This window comes from Aquarana catesbeiana, linkage group LG12 (genome assembly GCF_042186555.1).
Source record: "Aquarana catesbeiana isolate 2022-GZ linkage group LG12, ASM4218655v1, whole genome shotgun sequence".
Taxonomy (NCBI): Eukaryota; Metazoa; Chordata; class Amphibia; order Anura; family Ranidae; genus Aquarana; species Aquarana catesbeiana.
In genome coordinates, this window is record NC_133335.1 from 66,472,642 (window position 1) to 66,491,714 (window position 19,073).

Genomic DNA, 19,073 nt, shown 5'->3' on the forward strand with positions numbered 1-19,073 from the left:
AAATGCAATCATTTAGAAATTAGATGAAAGGTTTAGCACTGGGATACACTTTTTGAAAGATAAAAAGTGCATTTTATATACAACTATATGGATCAGACCAAAATGAGGGACAAATGAGGGGAAAAAGGGACATGGCCCCAAATCAGGGACAGTTGGGAGCTATGGCAGTGTGCTTTACTGCACTGTTTAATTAGTGGCGCCAGCGGCCGGCCGCGCCACACTTGCCACTAATTCACTGTCATTTTTGCTTGCTGATGCCTGGTATTACACCTCCTGACCTCTAGACGCGCCGGCCCAAGCTGTGGGCTTGGCTTGGGCTGAGGGAGGCTCTGGCTGACAGGGCTTGGTCTTGCTGCCTCGGCACCTCTCGGTCCGCCTCAGCACCTCTCCAAAGTCTTGGCTTGTCCATGCAGAGCCAGCCATAGCTTCCAGGACAGGGGCAGCAGCATTGAGAGCAGAGCAGGAGGAAGCGGCTGCCCACCAACCAGTCCGTTCCATTTACATTGGCTCTGCCCCCTTACAGTGCTTCCTGCCTTTGGTTGCTGTTTAGGGAAGGAGCTGGGTGCAGGTAGCTGGCTGTGTGGATGTGTGACTGACTGTGAGTTTGTGTGATTGGCTGTGTGTCTGTGTAGCTAGCTTTTTTTTACCATGGGGGGGGGGGGGGGGGGGGCACCTCCCTGGAATGAGTTTTTGCAGGTTGGGATGTATGCTGGTGTCCAACCTGCCACATTTTGGCATATGATATGCAGCCCCTCGGACTTCAGCAAGTCTTTAGTGGGAACATGATTAGGGTAATAGCATTGATCTCACTTGCCTCATGTAACATGTTCCCAGTTTCATACTGTCTTCAGCAGCATATCCCCAGCCAAAAATGTAGCATTTCCACACACTCTGACCCTCATTTTCTTTATTAGATCTATAGTTTCTGACAGTCCTCAAGTATTCCATATATTGAACATTTTGTATGGCCCTTTGGTGATATCAGGGGCTGCATTTGAGGCCCACTCTAGCTTACAAGTTGATAGCCACTGGTGTAGAGTATTCAAAAGATCACTGAGCATTAATTAGACTTTGGTGAATAATGTGGAATTTTATAAACAAATAGTATTAATAGCCATTAAAAAAGTGGTTGGCAACTTACAAGTAAATGGGTCCTTAGCTGTGCCCCCTCCAATTGTTAAAGGTTACCTGCATCCCTGTGCTGGCAATCCATATAAGTCTATTGGACACAGCCACTGTGTCCCAATATGACATGTGGATATGTGCAGGGGCACACACACCCACATGTCATATTGGGACACTGTGTCCGTGGAGCCGCATGTCTGAATAGACTTCAATGACTGCTGGTAAGGGACGCACGCAACACCTGTGCATTCCCATGCTGGGACAACAGGGACCTGCATGGGGTATGCAGTCAAGTGCCCTGAATGGACCCAAAAGGAACACACATTTTTGTTTTAATGAAATGCTAGAGAGGACTGTCTGTAACGCACACCCACTAAAGCAGAGATCTCCAAACTTTCTAAATAAAGGGCCAGTTTTGTGTCCTTCAGATTTAAGGGGGGCCAGACTAGGGCCTTTGTGAGTAGAAAATGCCCTGGCATCAATGGAAGTAAAAAATATCTTATCATTGGCATTAGTGGAGCGGAATAGTGCCCCATCATTGTCTCAGTGGGGGGAATAGTGCTCCATCATTGGTGTCAGTGGGAGAAATAGTGCCCCATCATTGGTATCAGTGGGTGGAATTGTGCCCCATTGTTGTGTCAGTGGGAGGAACACTGCCCCAAGGACCAAATAAAGACAAGCAAAGGGCCACATCTGCCTCCTGGGCTTAAAAGTTTGGAGACCACTACAGTAGAGGGAATGATGGTCACAGACTGCAGACATGGTATAGAAGTCCATAATAGATCGGGGAAAGATTTGTGAGACTAGAAAAGATCACTACTATTATCCCTTTACAAATCAATGCTGTCAGTCCCAATATAGACTGTTGAGGACCAAGGGTCCACATGTATCAAAAGACTGCATGTGGCCACAGGATGGGCACCAAGGCAATAAACATCTAATAATATAGATTAGTAGTCTGCACAACAAAATTTAATTCATTGTTACCTTTCTTTTTTCATTTAGTGGTACAAACGTTTATATGTTTAGATCAAATTAATATTAGAAATGATTTTACAAAGTATCTTGGTTTTTCACTTTTTATACTATTATTAGATTTACTTATCCTATAAAGAATTTCTTGAAAAAAATTGCAACATGGAACTGATAATCAGCACATTTTATTAACAGAGGAATATGAATTGTATGCATTCTCAAAATTAAAAAGGTGCATAAAGTAAACAACATTTAAATATACACGGTATACAGTACATAGTGTTAGCTTTCCCCAAATTTAAAGATGATTTTAATAAAGTAAATGGCTATGAAAAGCTGAGGTCTATAACATCAAGTGTTTTATGTCACATGAATGCCATGCAGTTGCAAACTTAGCTCTTCATCTGTGGTACAGAAACAGGGGTTGTTGGCTGTGGCAAACTTACCCAAGTGCCTGGGACACATTGAATTAATTAAAAGCAGAGCCAAAGGTTAGTTTCTTCCTTTTGTCATTAGAAGGTCTTTATTGCTTGTCTAAGGATGTCAGTTTTGGATCCTACAGGAATATGGGTAGTTCTGTTAAGTCATCTGTCTTAGACAAGTGAAGAAGAAACACTGCCTGGGACCTCATTCGTGCCATTATCCTTAATCATTATATGTGTGCAAACTGACACTATTAAAACTGATTTTTGTCCCATTAATGTTTGAGACGGAAGACCTGGAATGGTAACAGTGACTGAAGAAGCAAAAAGTCACTTATAGGGTTTTTGTGCAATGTAATATGGAGTCATAATTGCAGAGTTGTTGAAGGTATTCCAGAGTTGTTTGGAGACCATAGATGAAGATGTCTTTTTCATTTCAGTAGGGCTTTCTTTTCTTGAACTCTTTCACAAAGTTGGTGAGGATTTCCAGACCCTCCACAATCCCGTCACCAGTGGTGGCACAGCATCCCTGGACATGCCATTGGTGTCCTCTTAGGCTCCTCAGCCCCAACTCCTCCACCAGTTCACCTGGTCTCCTGGCACCAAAAACATCCTGCTTATTAGCCAGCACTAAGAAGGGTACTGCTTTCATTTCATCAGCTTCCAAGATGGATTCTAGTTCTGATCGGGCCTCTTTGAATCGCTCAGGGTCAGCGCTATCCACCACAAAAACAAGGCCATCTGTGTTTTGAAAATAGTGCTTCCACAGGACTCGAATCTTGTCCTGGCCTCCCACATCCCAAACAGTGAAGGTCACGTTCTGAATGGGTTCAACAGTCTCAACATTGAACCCAATAGTGGGGATTGTACAGACGGCCTCATTCAACTTCAGCTTATAAAGAATTGTGGTCTTTCCAGCAGCGTCCAGACCCAGCATTATGATCCGAGCATTCGTGCCAGAGAAGTTCATTATTGCTTGGTGAAGCCTGCTTAGGAGGATACCCATTGATGCAGTTTTTCTTTCCAAAGTCAGTAACGATTTGCTTTCTCTTTTCTCTGTGGCTGTACATGCTTTCTGAAAAACCAGACTGCTATATATATTCAATGTACTTCATATGCCAAACCTCCTGTAACTCAACAACCAGAGAAACTCAGAAAGAATTTCCTGGTTGCATTGTCACACAGTGCTGTGTTGGAAGATTATTCTGCAACCTGTTTTGACAATGCCAGGAATGAGAGCAGCACAGGAAATGACCTATGGATCAAAACAAAAATAACTTTATTGTAATGAACATAATCTTGCAATTACTTACACAACTATATTTTACTTGTAATAAAAAAATCAATATATGGTGCTGCACTCCAAATAAAATAAAATAAAGTGCTTTAGTAGTTCATCTGCAAAAGTGCAAAAGTGTACAAAATCATAAACACTAAAAGTAATTCAGAAATACTAATTAAATTCATACACTAAAAACAATGCATAACAAATCTACAGTTATGAATAATTAATAAGTAATGGATATTACATGTGCAATAAGTAAAAAACATTCCATTATGGTACAGTATCTATCCAAAGACAATATAGATCTAAACTTATTAAAGTGCAAGTGCCAAAAAAGTTCACAGTGAATATATATCTTCAAAAAAGGTGCTGGTGATTATAGTGTTAGATGCTGGACTTCAGCTAGCATATGTGACGATGTGACTTGAGTGATCCTTTTCTTCAGTGCGATTACTTTTAAAGGTGCAGTGGCTCCTTACCTTGCTGCTGTAAGGTAACAGCATAAAGATAGCCAGGAGTAATCCAGATTTTAGGGTCCTGCAATTGCACTCCCTGAGTATTTCTTTATGGATGGCGATCTGTAGGGAGCCTGGTGAATGCTTCTTATATATGTATGTTTCCTTTATATGGATTATTAGCAGTGGAGATCCTCTCAGGTGAACGCATCAGCAGATGGAGAAAAAAGGAGAACGGGGGACCCCAATATTGAAGTATATAAAACTAGTATTTATTCTTTTACAGCGAAAATAAGGTACTCACATAAAGCAGTTTAAAACAGGGTAAAACATGAACGAGCAGCAAGCTCGCGGCCTGACGTTACTTCCAGTGCCCGTCTATTCCTATAGATGGGCACCGGAATAGACGGACACCAGAAGTGACGTCAGGCAGCGAGCTTGCTGCTTGTTCATGTTTTACCCTGTTTTAAACTGCTTTATGTGAGTACCTTATTTTCGCTGTAAAAGAATTTTAACACTAGCACTTAACACTATAATCACCAACACCTTTTTTGAAGATATACTGTATATTCACTGTGAACTTTTATGGCAATTGCACTTTATTCCGTTTAGATCTATATTGTCTTTGGATACCATACCATATTGGAATATTTTTACTTATTGCACATGTAATATCCATCACTTATTAATTATTCATTACTGTAGATTTGTTATGCATTGTTTTTAGTGTATGAATTTAATTAGTATTTCTGAGTTACTTTTAGTGTTTATGATTTTGTACACGTAGCACTGTATACAAACTACTAAAGCACTTTATTTTATTTTATTTGGAGCGCGGCGCCATATATTGATTTTTTATTATACTTTCTGTTGGGTGGTGTTTAACCCGGCTGTATCTAAATTTTACTTGTGTTAGGTATATTATGAATGTGATAACACAAAGATACTTTATCGGAATTGAAAAAGATCAAAGCATAACTAAAGTAAAGAAACAGAAATGACATATATGCTTCAAGTTTCAATTCTCAATAGTTTTATCCTGTTTCTTTAAAATTCTGTGTACATTTTGTCCATTACAATGATCTTAGAATTATTCCAAAAAAACCCTATCTGATTTTGTTTCTGTTATGCCTGTGTAGCGGTACCCCTGTAGGGGCTGCTAAGTGATGTGGCCCACCTGTCAAACTGCCCAGCCCGGCATGCACTTCCCAGTGACTTTGAGACAATGAACAGTCCATGTGCTTGTTATTGTTTGTTTTATTGCAGGAATTTAACTTGGATGGGGTGAGGGAAATATAGGATGCCCGGTGGATTGTATATCAATCAATTGGTGGATTGGGTCAATTGGGACAACTATGTACACTTCTCTGTACAAGTTACTACTTCACTCTCCTCCAGCACTTTCCTTGGTTGCAGACTATTCCTCTTCCTTCCTCCTCCACAACTCTGAATCTCCCAGGAGCAGCTAGCACATGTTTAGGCCTGACACTGGCTCAGCCAGGCCTTAGCAATTGACTTTTGCAGGCAGGGACCGCTGGCCCCTATGGTGTAGCAAGAAATGAAAAGTCTTTAGTGATAGCTGTCTTACTATTGGACTACTGCTACCAGTCAGCCTTCTTCAGGCCCTGCCAGCCCTCCTGGCTGCAGCTGCCCGACTCCACTGCCCATGACATTGCAGTTCTCACTACTGGCTCTGCACCCATCTCTAACTGCATGCTTCCAGTCCTCTCAGGCATGCCACCCCAGTCCTCCTGACTGCACATGTCACTCACCAGCCCTCCTGGCTGCACCCAGTGGTTCCCTCCTGGAGACTTGTTTGGCATAACTCGCTCCTGTTGTCATCTCTTGCTCCTCCTGTGCCTCCTGTCTAGAACCTTCATGCTTTCCTGAAGGTCTCCGTCCTGTACTAGAGCCCAGACCCAAGGTCACCCCCCAGACTTGGGAGCTCCATCAAAGGCCCCGACAGCCTACTACTCCATCTCCAGTTCTTCCACCCGACAACTCCTCCCCAGCTGGGCTGACTCTAGGTATTTAAGGAGGCCTGCCCCCTGCCAATCCAGGTTGGGGATTGGTCAGGGCTCCTTAGAACACCCCAGGCTGCTCCACCTCTGCTCTCCTCCGCTCTTTCTAGAATCCTCTAGAAGAAAGAGGGAGTTCTCAGTGACACTGCCTGTGAGTCACCAGCTGCTAACTCTGAGCCACTCCCAGCCCACACAAACCAAAACAAACAGACCTGGCTGCCAGCCAGGCCTGCCTCAATTTTCCTACACTTACCAAAAATCCTAATCTAGCACCTACCTATGTAGAGGGTGCTACACCTGTATCTACAGTTCATTCTAATCTTGCAATATTTCCTTTTGTAGCCACCCATTCACATGCATTGAGAAAAAGTGTATGTGATGATGGACAATGAGGCCGAGTGAAAGAACACATCCACAGTATCTGCTGATTAGTTGTTTGATTACTGTTCCAAAATGTAATCAAGCAACTGATGGGCAGTAAAAAGATCCTAGGATGGACTTCTGCGCTACTAAGTTTAACCGTGTAAAAATAAATAAATATGGGTGATGCTGCAAAATCAAAAATAGTGAACACTACTCACTACCAAAAAGCTTCAAGATTGCACAATAAAAATCAATTGTGTGTGTGATCCCGCGCACTACCTCTAAATAAGTGATTCCAATAAATAGACAATAAATATAGATGCACAAATAAACACTCTTATGAAATATAATGTGATAAAATTCCTCAAAATAATATGTGCATAACACACTACTAATAAGTACATAATTGATTGTCCATACGTGTTATTAAAACGTGACTGAAGTGCTAATAAATCAATAAAAACAATAAAATACATAAAATGTGACTGATATTAGTGAGCATGCGTTGATAGAAGATCTGGTGACTTTCGTGGTGTTAGATCCCCACTAGGGGCTCCCAGAACTCTCACCTTAATGACACAATAAATGTGCCTATATGAATCCTTTGGAGATGTGATCTTTCTGGTCCGGTCGGTGATGGCGTTCCGTTCCGTCTATGGGGAGGGATCACTCCCTACGGTTGATGGACTCCACATATAAGGTAATCAAAAGAGGGGGGACTCCAATAGGGTAAAATCCTCTGGGGGTTATTTACGAAAAGGAAAATCCACTTTGCACTAGATCCAAGGGGAAGATCTGTACACAAACCTCCTCTCACTAGCGGTCGGCTGTTAGGCAAATTTATTATGGATATCCATAAAAGCTGCTCCTCCATAAATACGGTACGATGAGTGAACGATGAGTGAACGTTGTCACCCTAGTACAGGAAGTGTGTTTTTTTTCCATTATAACTAGGTGAAAATGTAGGGGGAAAAAGACTGCTAAAAGAAAAACGCAGCCACCACATCTAAGGACTTGGCTTTGGTACACTTTAGCTCTAACAGATATTCCCTGGTGCTAAGCACTGGTAGAAGGAAAAAGCCAAAGACACAGGAAGTGATAACAAATGCCTGACAAAGGTTCTAACCCTGCCTACTCTGTTACAAACCTCAGAACAAATTGGCTGTTCCCAGTTTCCCTTAGATTGAAATATCTATTATACATTTGCATATTTTTCTGTAGGTAATTATATAATATATAATATAATTTAGTATATTATATATATATATATATATATACATATATATATATATATATATATATATATATATATATATATATTTATTCATTTAATTTTTATTTTATTATCATCAAATGTCATTTTATAAAACAGGTGTACTGGCTGCTATAGACGCTCCTTTTCTATAACACCCTTTATATGTGATCTGTCATTCTTGGATTAAAGAAAGGAATTTCCTGTCTGTTCTGTCACATCAGGTTACAATGGAAGATTTCCTCCAGTGCGTATTATTAAGCCTGACCCTGAAGTTATTGTCTCCTTTGTGAGGTCACTTCCTGCGCTATTGACAGCAAAGGTCACGCAATCCTCCAGCACATAGCAAAGTGACAGAGAGACTGGAAGTTCCTGTGTTATCTTACTAGACACAAATTACTGTTTCCCTAGTGAAAGAATCAAACCAGTTAAGAAGAGTTTGCATTCACTGTGCATCATTAGTAATCACCACATTAAAAAAAAAAAAAACAACACTTGTTTTTACTCTTTTTATAATCTCAGTGCTGCTGGTCTCCTTCAACCTCTTTGTAGACACTTCCTGTCTATTTCAGCGAATGGCATTTCTCAGCACGGGTTTCCAGATGATGGCAACAGTGGACCATGTCTGTGTAATGTACGTTGAAAATGTCATGACTGTTGGATAACAGATGTTGTACACCCTTATCAACACCCCTCTTAACTTTCTACTCCCAATAAACCAGACCACACCAAACTTTGGAGTAAAAAAGGCCGTAGCAGCCTACTTTATTTAACACAATATATATTTATCACTTTCTTATAAACTCTGTCATCAAAACAATAAACAAGAAAACATCTGTTATTCCATGAAAAAACTTTAAACTAAAGAGCGTTGGTCTGCGCTATCACTTAAACTCATTCTGATGGTCATCACCCATGTAGCACTGCGGTACTTATCAAAATATCTCAACTAGGCCTCAAGCCGACAAGCTGGCTCAGAGACTAACAATTCCCGCAGTGCCCCATTATCACTTCCCGGCTAACCTCCGTTAACCGGGAACCAAAAAACATCCGGATCCATAACAACGTTAGATCCCCCACTTACTTTTTCCATTTTCCTTCCCTTGCACAGACCAACGCCCGCCACCGCATCCCACGAGTAATACCTTACTCTTGGATGCCCCTCCACACCCGAATAGCTCGCTGTATTCCATCCTGTAATCCTAAAGTCCACAAATCTATCCCCACATCATTAAGGTGGACCCCATCAGGTCTCAAATACCTCTACGTTTCGAATTCCAGTTCAGGATGTCTAATTGCTAAACAACCATTGCGTACCATAAATTTGCTCACCTCCCTATTAATCTTTTTTCTGGCCCGATTTACACCGTCCACCGACCTGGCCATTCTCCAAGATGTCCGAGCCACCATATCCGACCATATAAAAATAGTCTTGGGGAATAATTCCATCAAGCGCCACAAGTCACCCTTGATATCTCGCGTGATGCCTACCATGGATCTGATACCTAGGTCATTGCCGCCAACGTGTAAAACGAACACGTCAGGTGGTCCTTCCCTCAGGGCATACTTCTGTACCTCAGGAAACAATCTACCCCACAGCATTCCCGGTATCCCCAACCACTTAATATAAACCTCCCTTTTATCAAAACCTAACTGTCTGCCCTCCCAACGAGCATCCCCCCTTCTTGCCCTCCAACACACATAAGAATGGCCCATAATCCAGACCATTCCAGGCGCCGACCCTGTAATTAGAAGAAGACAAGAAAAAACTCTACTCAAATACTATCCTAAAAGAAAAACCTTTCATGACTAACCATAATCACAGTACTACTCCCCTAGAGTCCTTCTAACTCTACCACCAAATGAGGCCTTACGTAAGACTGGAACCTGTTCGATTCCCACCGTCCAATTCTTTTCACCGCCTCCACATCTAGCCCATTTTTGGCTGCTTCAGTAGCCGCTCCTATCCGAAAAGAGTGGGATGAAAAATCCTTGTCCTGTAATCCCACACCCCGCAGGCATCTTCTAAAAACTATTACGAACTGAAACCTAGATAAAAAAACTCCCGTCCAAGTGTACTAAAAAAGGGCCTTGTAAATATGGACGAACTTGCAAGAATTCCTTGACCGTGCCCACCGGGCACAGGCAAGATCCCTGAATCGGGTAAACCTTCACTACCCTGCCTCTCCCTGCTTGATCTGTCTTTGACCTCTTTATAACCAACGTTAAACCTGCACGCTCCAACTTAACTTCCTGCCATCCCAGTGGTGAATGAGCCTGAATTTGTTGTGCTCCTTCTTGGGCACAACACCTAGCAGTGATACCACCAAATCTGCTAATGGTGCATGGTGAAAGGACCCTCCATTCTCCCCATTGCAACCTCCTTTGCCAGCTTCTCGGAAACCACTTCCGGATGTTGCAATGCGGATCGTAAGTTTTGGGGCACCTGGGGAACAGCCTTCATCTCGCATGGGATCCTAAAGCCCACCGAGAAACCCTCATCCAGTAACCTCGCTGCTTGGCTGTCGGGATACTTACCGAGAAACGGCCGCATCCTTTCCACTTTCACCGGAGTCCTCCCTTTTGTTCCCAACGTCACCGGTTCTGCCTTTTCCCTGCTTATAGCATCTAGATGCTGGATGCGTCCCCCCGCAGCCTGAGCACTCGTGCTTATACTTACATGACGCACCAAACTTACAGGCTCCGGTGTTGTACTGCCAACAAACCCCCTTTTTGTTTCCAGCCGAATGTCCCAGGGCCGAAGGTCCACCGGCTCCCCCCTGAAAAAACTGGTTCGGAGCCCTCGTCGTCGTCATCAAACGCATCCACAAGCTAATGTCCTTGTGGTCCCAACGCAGCTCTGGACGTATCGCTCTCCGCTGTCTGAACTGCTCGTCGTATCTCAGCCAACCCGTGCCGCCATACACTCTATAAGCTTCCCCTATCGCATCCTGATAGCAGAACAATGCCGAACAGTGCTCCGGGTGCCTCTCCCCTATCACACTAGCCATAATTGCAAACGCCTGCAACCAGTTGGCAAATGTCCTAGGGATCAGCCGATACCTCCTCTTCTCTTCATCCTCCTTCTTGGAGCTGTCTGGTTTAACTCTATCCAAGTTAAATTTCTCCAAAGGTAGTAATGAAAATATTTCCACATACTCACCTTTCCACAACTTCTCCCGCACCTCCTGTTTCAAGTGCGCTCCCAAAGGCCGCTCGTAGCACACATACACCTCGCAACGCGCTGCATCCGCCAGCCTGGTTATATCCTGCCTCTCTGCTGTCTCCGCAGCTTTTTCCTTCCCCTGCGTAACGTCACTAACCGTGGACTCCAGGGCGGGTACCGCCACCGCAGCCGTTGCTGTAGGTGCCCCCGCCCCCGCTACATTACCGCTGCCCCCCGCTGGCGGGACCCACGCAGCTGCCGGGCCCCCCGCAGTACGCTCTCCTGCCTCAAACCTCTGCACTAACTCCTTAATGCCTCCCAATAAACCTGAGCCCCCCACCGCTGGGACAACCCCCCCTGCACTGTCCTCAGGCCTACTTATGTCATGTCTTACCCTGCTTCCCCCTTCTAACCCCAATTGCTGGGACTTACTGGGCTGCACAGGTGTTGCCCCATCAGCCGACCTTCTGTTCTCATCCTCGTCTGTGCTCCTGGAAAGGGGGGCTGCCTCCTCTTCCGATCCGGACGTCTCCTCTAGCTCCCTTGGGACCCTCTCTCCTTTTTCTATAGCCAAAAGCCCGCCTGGCCTGGTGACCTTGGCTGCCGCCGTCTTCTCCATCCTTTCCCGCCTCCTTGCCGCGTAACCTCCCGCTGACTTTTGGACAGCCTTTGCAGGGCCGGTGTTGGATACCGCAGCCCTGTAGGCCTCCGCTCCTCCTTCTGGCCGCCCGCGTCTGCCTCTGTCCTCCCTCTGATTGTCCCCTGCCGCAGAATTAGCAAGCCCGGGGACAGTTGCAGTTTCTCTGGCCGCAGTAATGTTGGAGCCCTCCGCCGTCATCCTGGGGGCGGGGCTCGCGCTCCCCGCGCGTCCTCCTCTACTAAGCCTGCCATGCATGCCCACTCTCTCCCTGCTTAGTGCCGCCGGGGCCGTGACGTCTCCTCCGCTTGCTCTGCCTGCCTTCCTCTTGGCCGGTGGACATCCCTGCACCTCTTCTCCGTTCCTTCCCAACAGTCTCTGCGCCGCCATAGAGCGTTCCGGGGAGAAGCGCTCAGGCGGCCTGGACCTCCGCGCTCTGACGCCGCTCCTCTCTCCCATAACCGGCTGTTGTACTGTTGTAGCCAAGCCGTGCCTCTCACCGCCGCCTCCGCACGCAGTTGGGCCATGAGACGCTCCACTTCGGCCATGCTGCACAGAACTTTCCTCCAGTTTTCTGTTAACCCCTCCCCACAAGTTAACCTTTTTATATAACCCCTCCCTTCCTGTCCCTCCCCCTCGGCTCCATTTTAACCATCCCTTCCCCACACTGCTACCACCGTCATGCACGCCCTGCACTTAATGCATTGCATGCTGCATTTTCGGGCTTTACTTTTGTACTCGCTATCAAAAATCAAAGTTACAGGGTGACAATAAAGCATAATTAGGAGACAGGTTCAGAGCGCTGTAAGCTATCACAGGAAATGTCTGAACAAGTAAGTTTATCACAGGATCACCACTTGCAGCCTGCTATAGGATTTTATCGTGCTCACGGCTAGAGTAAGTGGGTGTCCCTAATGTGAACAGACTGAGAATTAAGTCAGCAGAGGCTGCCTATGGTCTCTTCGTCCCCTCTATGCAATGGGGGACTCTGATAGGGACTCGAGTGTCAGGGGAACTCTGATGTAAGGGGGACTCTTACTTTAATGTAAGAAGGGCTCAGATACGGAATCTGAAGCAGGGCTTTTTTTCTCAGAGAATAGGTGCAGGAACTCCCCCCTTCTGAGTCACCCCTTGTCTCCGCCCCCTACCTACCTCTGAGCATCGTCCCTTGTCTCCACCCCCTACCCAACTCCCAGTACTGACCCTTTTAGAAAATATAGAACCAAATATCATTTTGTGGTGCTAAATAATTTGTATGGAACATGTTAATGATTACAAGAAGAGCAGTCCAATAGATCTGCAGCCAGCAACAATAGACCCCCCAGCAACAATAGACCCTCCACACAGCAACAATGGACCACAACAAAGAACCGCAACCAGCAACAAAACATCCACAAAAGCAACATTAGCCCCCCCCCCCCCAGCAGCAACAACAGATCTCCCAGCAGCCAGCATCAATAGACCCTCCAGCTGCCATCAACAATAGACCTCTTCCTCAACAGTAGATGCCTACCAGCAACATAAGACCCACCAGCAACAATAGATCTTTACACAAAAACAGATACCCACCAATGACAATATACCGCCCAGCAGCCAGCATCAATAGACCCTCCAGCACACCCCACACCCCTTGCTATTACATACATTCAGTGCTGGGGGTGCCGGAACTGCGTTCCCCCACGTTCCTGTTGAAAAAAGGCCCTGCTCTGATGTAAGGAAGACTCTGATGGGGACTCTGATGGAAGGCGTGAGCTCTAATTTAATAGAGAATTTTTTTTTTTTGTAAATTACTTTTTATTTAGTTTAATACAATACAGACAACAGCAGTCCACATATTGTGGCAAACAACTGGACACAGTAAAAAGTACTGGTATACATCAACAGTCTTAACATAAAAAGAATAGATATATACCCTCCCCAGAACAACAAAACTTTTGCCTAGACAGATGCGTGCATAGCATAAACTGCCAGCCGAAGGTAGTCTCATAGTGACGCAGATATAGCCCTGTGACAACCTTTGCAGTCCTACCGGATAATGCCAGTAATGCGGTTCCCTCGTCTCCCCAACCCCCCCACCAGAAGAAATTGAGATCCGATGAAGAGGAAACAATTCCCCCCCCCCCCAAAATGTTCAGTACATTACTCGTTGTACAATCATTAATCCTCCAATACCCCTGGTACAGTCATAACTCGGCTTTATATTTCATACCAAGGATCAGTAGTTATTACCTTCCTGAAATGAATCCGATGCCGTGTCCACAGAAGCAATCCAACCCCCCCAAACCTTGTCTAACTTAGTCAGTGCCCCCCTGCTCAGATAGGTAGCTTTATAGAAGGGTACTGCCTTGTTAACCAATGCCTTCCAAGACTCCAAAGTTGGGGTCGCAGAGCTCTTCCACGACAGGATAATCCGCTTTTTATCATACAATAGCAATAGGGTAAGAAGAATCCGTATAGTCTGGTAGTGGCCAGGGGTTCCACCAGATGCAATAGACATACTTCAACAGACATGGGAATCGAGATAGAAGTGACCGACCTGATACAGTGTGCAATGGCTTGCCAATAGGGTTTAATCTGTGGACAATCCCAAAACATGTGCATGAAGTTTGGTAGGGGCGCAGAGCACCTCCAGCATAAAGATTGTTGATTTCCAAACATCTTTGCTAGTCTAGCCGGGTGAGATAAATTCTATGTAAGAATTTGTAATGAATAAATCTGTCTCTGGTAGAAACTAAATACTGAAATGCAGTCCCCCACATGTCATCCCAGTCATCCCAGTCATCTCTGTCCAACCCTGGGGCTACAACTACCCAGGCCCGCCTGCAGGGCTCCAGCAGTGGGGCCGTTTCCTGAAAGAGGTCTTTATATAGGCTAGAGACCAGTTTAGGTAAAGATTCACTGCGTGTCAACAATTCTAAGTCACTGGGTGTCAGGGCTGGACTCAGCCCTTCCTTCTGTGAGCTGGCTGCTCATCTGTCGGCTAAGTCTGCCAGCTCCTAGCTCTCCACAGCGACTCACCTGTTGATGATATCCTGCTCGTCAGTCCTGCCTACTTAAGCCGTCCAGCCCAGATGATCTCTGCCTTCGCCTTGGTCACATCTCTAGAGATGCTCTCCTGCGTTCCTGTTAAAGACTTGCTTGGCTAACATTCCTTCTGGCTCCAGATTCTGCTTGCTGTTCTACTAAGCTCATCTCTGGCTCCCTGACGTTTTGGCTTGTCTGACTATCCGCTCCGGTTCCTGAACTCTGGCCATGTTTTGACTATGTTTACTCTGTTTACCTTTTTTATTATTATTAAACAAGTGAGATTTAACTGTACTTCTGTCTCAGTCTGATTCATGGTTTCTGACAGTAGGCGAAGGCCATGAATTACAAAGATGCAGTCAATCCACTTGTTGGTAATATTTTTTCCAGATTGGATGAGCAGGATCACCGCATGGATCAGTTTGCCATAGTGTTACAAACGCTCCTGAGTCACATGGTTCACCTGGAATCTCCCACTGTGGCTGCTCCGGTACAACCTGTGTTGCAGGCAGTCTCTGTGCAGGCACCGGCCTCGAGTGTTACCTCTATAAGAGGTATATCTGGTTCCGCTCCGCTTCCCCAGCGATTTGGGGGCAAACCAGTCCAATGCAGAGGGTTTCTCAACTAGGTTGAGATATACTTTGAGATGCTGCCCCAGGTGTTTCCCACGGACAGAAGCAAAGTAGGTTTCGTGATATCTTTGTTTTCTGAAAGAGCCTTGGCCTGGGAAAAGCCTCTATATGAGATGCAAAAACCTGTTGTCTTGAGTTACCCTGAGTTTGTGACCTCTTTTAAAAAGGTATTTGATGTTCCCTCATGCTCCGCTTTTTCTGCCAAGTGCCTCATGTCCATCAAACAGAGTACGAGAACTGTTGCCGATTATGCCATTGAATTCCGTACTCTGGCAGCAGAGGTTGCTTGGAACAATGGAGGTCCTCGTGGCTGCTTTTTCTCATAGTCTCTCGGATACCATCAAGAATGAGATAGCAGCCCGAGATATACCCACTGAGCTGAAGAAGTTGATCATGTTTGCCATCCTCATTGACTTCAGACTCAGAGACAGACTCTCTTTTATAGAGCGCTTGCGGAAGCCTCCTGTATATTTGTCTCCGAGCTTTGCAGTCCCACCCTTGCCTCCCTCACCTCCCATGCACTTGGGCTTCACGGGTGATGAAAGAACCCTTAGGAGGAGGGAGAGATTGTGGCCAGGCAGGTCACTTTTTGAAGTCTTGTCCTACCTGTCCAGGGAACGCCTGAACCTTGCGGTCCTGTCACGCACACAGACCTAAGGTTGTTTCATCCCCAGTTATCCAGAAGGATAAGCCCCTGGTTTCGGTCACCCTTTCTTGGGCTGAGTCGTCCGTGGAGATACAGGCTCTAATCGATTCTGGGGCTTCAGGGCTGTTCATTGAAGCTGCCTTTGTATCGAAGCACTCAATTCCGCTGCAGCTGCGTGACACTCCACTTGCCATTGAGGCCCTTGACGGGAGACCCCTACAGCCTGCCCATGTGACTCATGAGACTGTTCCGTTGTCCATGGCCGTAGGGGTTCTTCCCCATGAGATAATCCAATTCCAAGTTATTTCCTTACCTATGTTTCCGCTGGTTATTGTTTATCCTTGGTTACAGAGGCACAACCCCTCTTTTGATTGGCTCCGTGCTGAGGTTCTCTCCTGGTCGCCACAATGCAGTAAGACATGCTTCCAGAATGTAGCCAAGGTCCTGTGCACTTTTTCTCTCTCCTCCCTGCCGAAGAAGTATCGCAATTTTAGAGATGTCTTTGACAAAGGTCAAGCCGGTAGTTTGCCTCCACACGAGTCATATGATTGTGCAATCGATCTTCAACCTGGTGCCATACCCAATCGTGGCCGGGTTTACCATTTGTCGGTCTTGGAGGATAAGGCCACGGAGGAGTATGTTGCAGACGCACTTTCTCGAGGTTTCATCAGCAAATCCTCGTCTCCTGCTGGTGCTGATTTCTTCTTTGTGAAGAAGAAGAGTGGTGAACTGAGACCCTGTATTGATTATAGGGGTCTCAATCGTTTCACGATTAAGAATGCCTATCTGATTCCATTGATTACGGAGTTACTTGACCGCCTCAAGGGAGCAACGGTTTTCACAAAGCTTGGTTTGAGAGGGGCATACAATCTCGTGAGGATTAAGGAGGGCGATGAGTGGAAAATTGTGTTTAATACCTGAACAGGCCATTATGAGTACCTTGTAATGCCTTTTGGCCTTTATAATGCCCCAGCAGTTTTCCAGGAATTTATTAACGATGTCCTCCGAGATCTGTCGCAGTTATGTGTGGTGGTTTATCTCAACGATATCCTCATATTTTTCAAGTCCCTGGAGAGCCACCACACAGATGTCTGTCGTGTGCTTCAGAAACTAAGAGAGAACAATCTCGATTGTAAATTGGAGAAGTGCGAATTCCATCCTGAACAGGTTAAACTCCTGGGTTATGTCATTTCCACTGCTGGTTTTTCGATGGACCCAGAGAGACTTTCAGCAGTCCTACAGTGGCCCCGACCCATGGGTTTACGTCCTCTGCAGCGTTTTCTTGGCTTTGCCAATTATTATCGGAAGTTTATTCATAACTTCTCATCTCTGGTCAAGCCCCTGACTGATATGACCAGAAAGGACAGTAACCCAGCCTGTGCCCACCAGTACAGCATGGTGGGCACAGGCTGCATTGGTGGGCACGGGCTGCATTGGTGGGCATGGGCAGCTTGCATTGGTGGGCACAGGCAGACTGCATTGGTGGGCATGGATAAAGTTGTTGCTGTTGCAGCACCCGAAAAGCGCTGCAAAAACGGCTGTAAAGCGCCGCTAAAACTAGCAGGGCTTTACTGCCGACGCCCCCACGCTGGTAGTGTGAAAGGGCTCTAAATGTGCGGAAGGCTGTCCAGAAGTAGTTAAAAAAATAAATAAATAAACATCCCTTGCAATAACAATACAGTATGGCATTGGCAGGTCCTCTTTATGGAGAGATCTGGGGTCTAAAAGACCCAAAATCTCTCCTCTACCCTTAAAAGCAAAAAAAAAAAAAGTTTTCAGGCTTTCTATTCTCCTTTTATGTTTGAATCACTTTAATATTATTTTATTATTACATACCTCCCAACATTTTGAGATGGAAATGAGGGACACCTTCTAGCAAATGTATGTAGGCATATGACACGCCCCTTGCCACACCCCCTTAAAGGAGAATTAACGAAAAAAAAGGTTAATTAAATCCAAAGGAGACTTTTTTGAAACTACTATTCCTTTATATTGGCTTTTAAAATTTACAATGCAGCAATTTATAATTTGGATGAAAGGATTAGCACTGGGAAACACATTTTAAAAGATAAAAAGTGTATTTTATATACAACTATATAGATCAGACCAAAATGAGGGACAAATGAGGAGGAAAGAGGGACAGTCCCTCGAAATCAGGGACAGTTGGGAGCTATGTTATTATCAAATATATGTTTATAAAATACAGTAGGTGTGCTGGGTGTCATCTATAGACACTCCTTTTCTGTAATACCCTTTATATCTGTCATAAAGGAATTTCCTGCCTGTTCTGTCACTTCGGGCTGTGTTGGAAGATTTTGTTATTATACCTGAACTGGAAGTTATTGTCTCTTTTATGAGGTCACTTCCTGTGCTATTGAGGTCATTGAACAATCCTCCAGCACGGAGCAAAGTGACTCAGCAGACTGGAGGTTCCTGTATTATGTTACTGGGCACAAATTACTGTCTCCCTAGTGAAAGAATCAAAACAGTTAAAAAGATTTAAACCCCACCTGAATGCACTAACAATTGTCATGTTTTATATAAAATACTTTTTTATCATTTGTTTTATCTCAGTGCTGCTGGTCTCCTGTATCCTCTTTGTAGCCACTTCATGTCTAATCCAGTAAATTACATTTCTCAGCCCGGGTTTCATGTTGATGACAACAGTGGACAATGCCTGCTTAATGTATGGTGGAAATGCCATTTGTATTTTCTATCAAAAGTCAGAGTGACAGGATGATAACTCAACATATATAGAAGACAGGTCAGAGCGCTGTAACCTTATAACACGAAGCGTCTGAACAAGCACCTTTATGGCAGCATCACCACATGCAGTCCACTATAGGATTTCGTCTGGCCCGAAGCTAGGATAAGTGGGAGTCCTTAATGTGCACACATTGAGCACTAAGGTCAGCAGAGGCTGCCTATGGTCTCCACTTCAACCCCCACATGTAATAGAAGACCTCGATGAGAACTCTCATGGAGATCCTGGTGAAGGGGGACCCTGATGGGGACTCTGCTGTAAGGGGAGCTTTGAGGAAGACCCTGATGTAAGGGGGGGGGGCTATGA

The 19,073-nt window shown here is 45.1% G+C and overlaps 1 protein-coding gene across 1 annotated transcript in view; it reads right to left on the bottom strand.

Annotated features, from left to right (window-relative positions):
* Window positions 1-2,263: 2,263 nt before the first annotated feature.
* Window positions 2,264-19,073, bottom strand: part of LOC141113791 (uncharacterized) — a 39,119-nt gene continuing 22,309 nt past the window's right edge. Inside the window, exon 2 of the mRNA XM_073607078.1 lies at window positions 2,264-3,777. Coding sequence (XP_073463179.1) covers window positions 2,959-3,528 — 570 coding nt within the window. The 5' untranslated portion in view covers window positions 3,529-3,777 and the 3' untranslated portion in view covers window positions 2,264-2,958. The remainder of the gene's footprint in view (window positions 3,778-19,073) is intronic.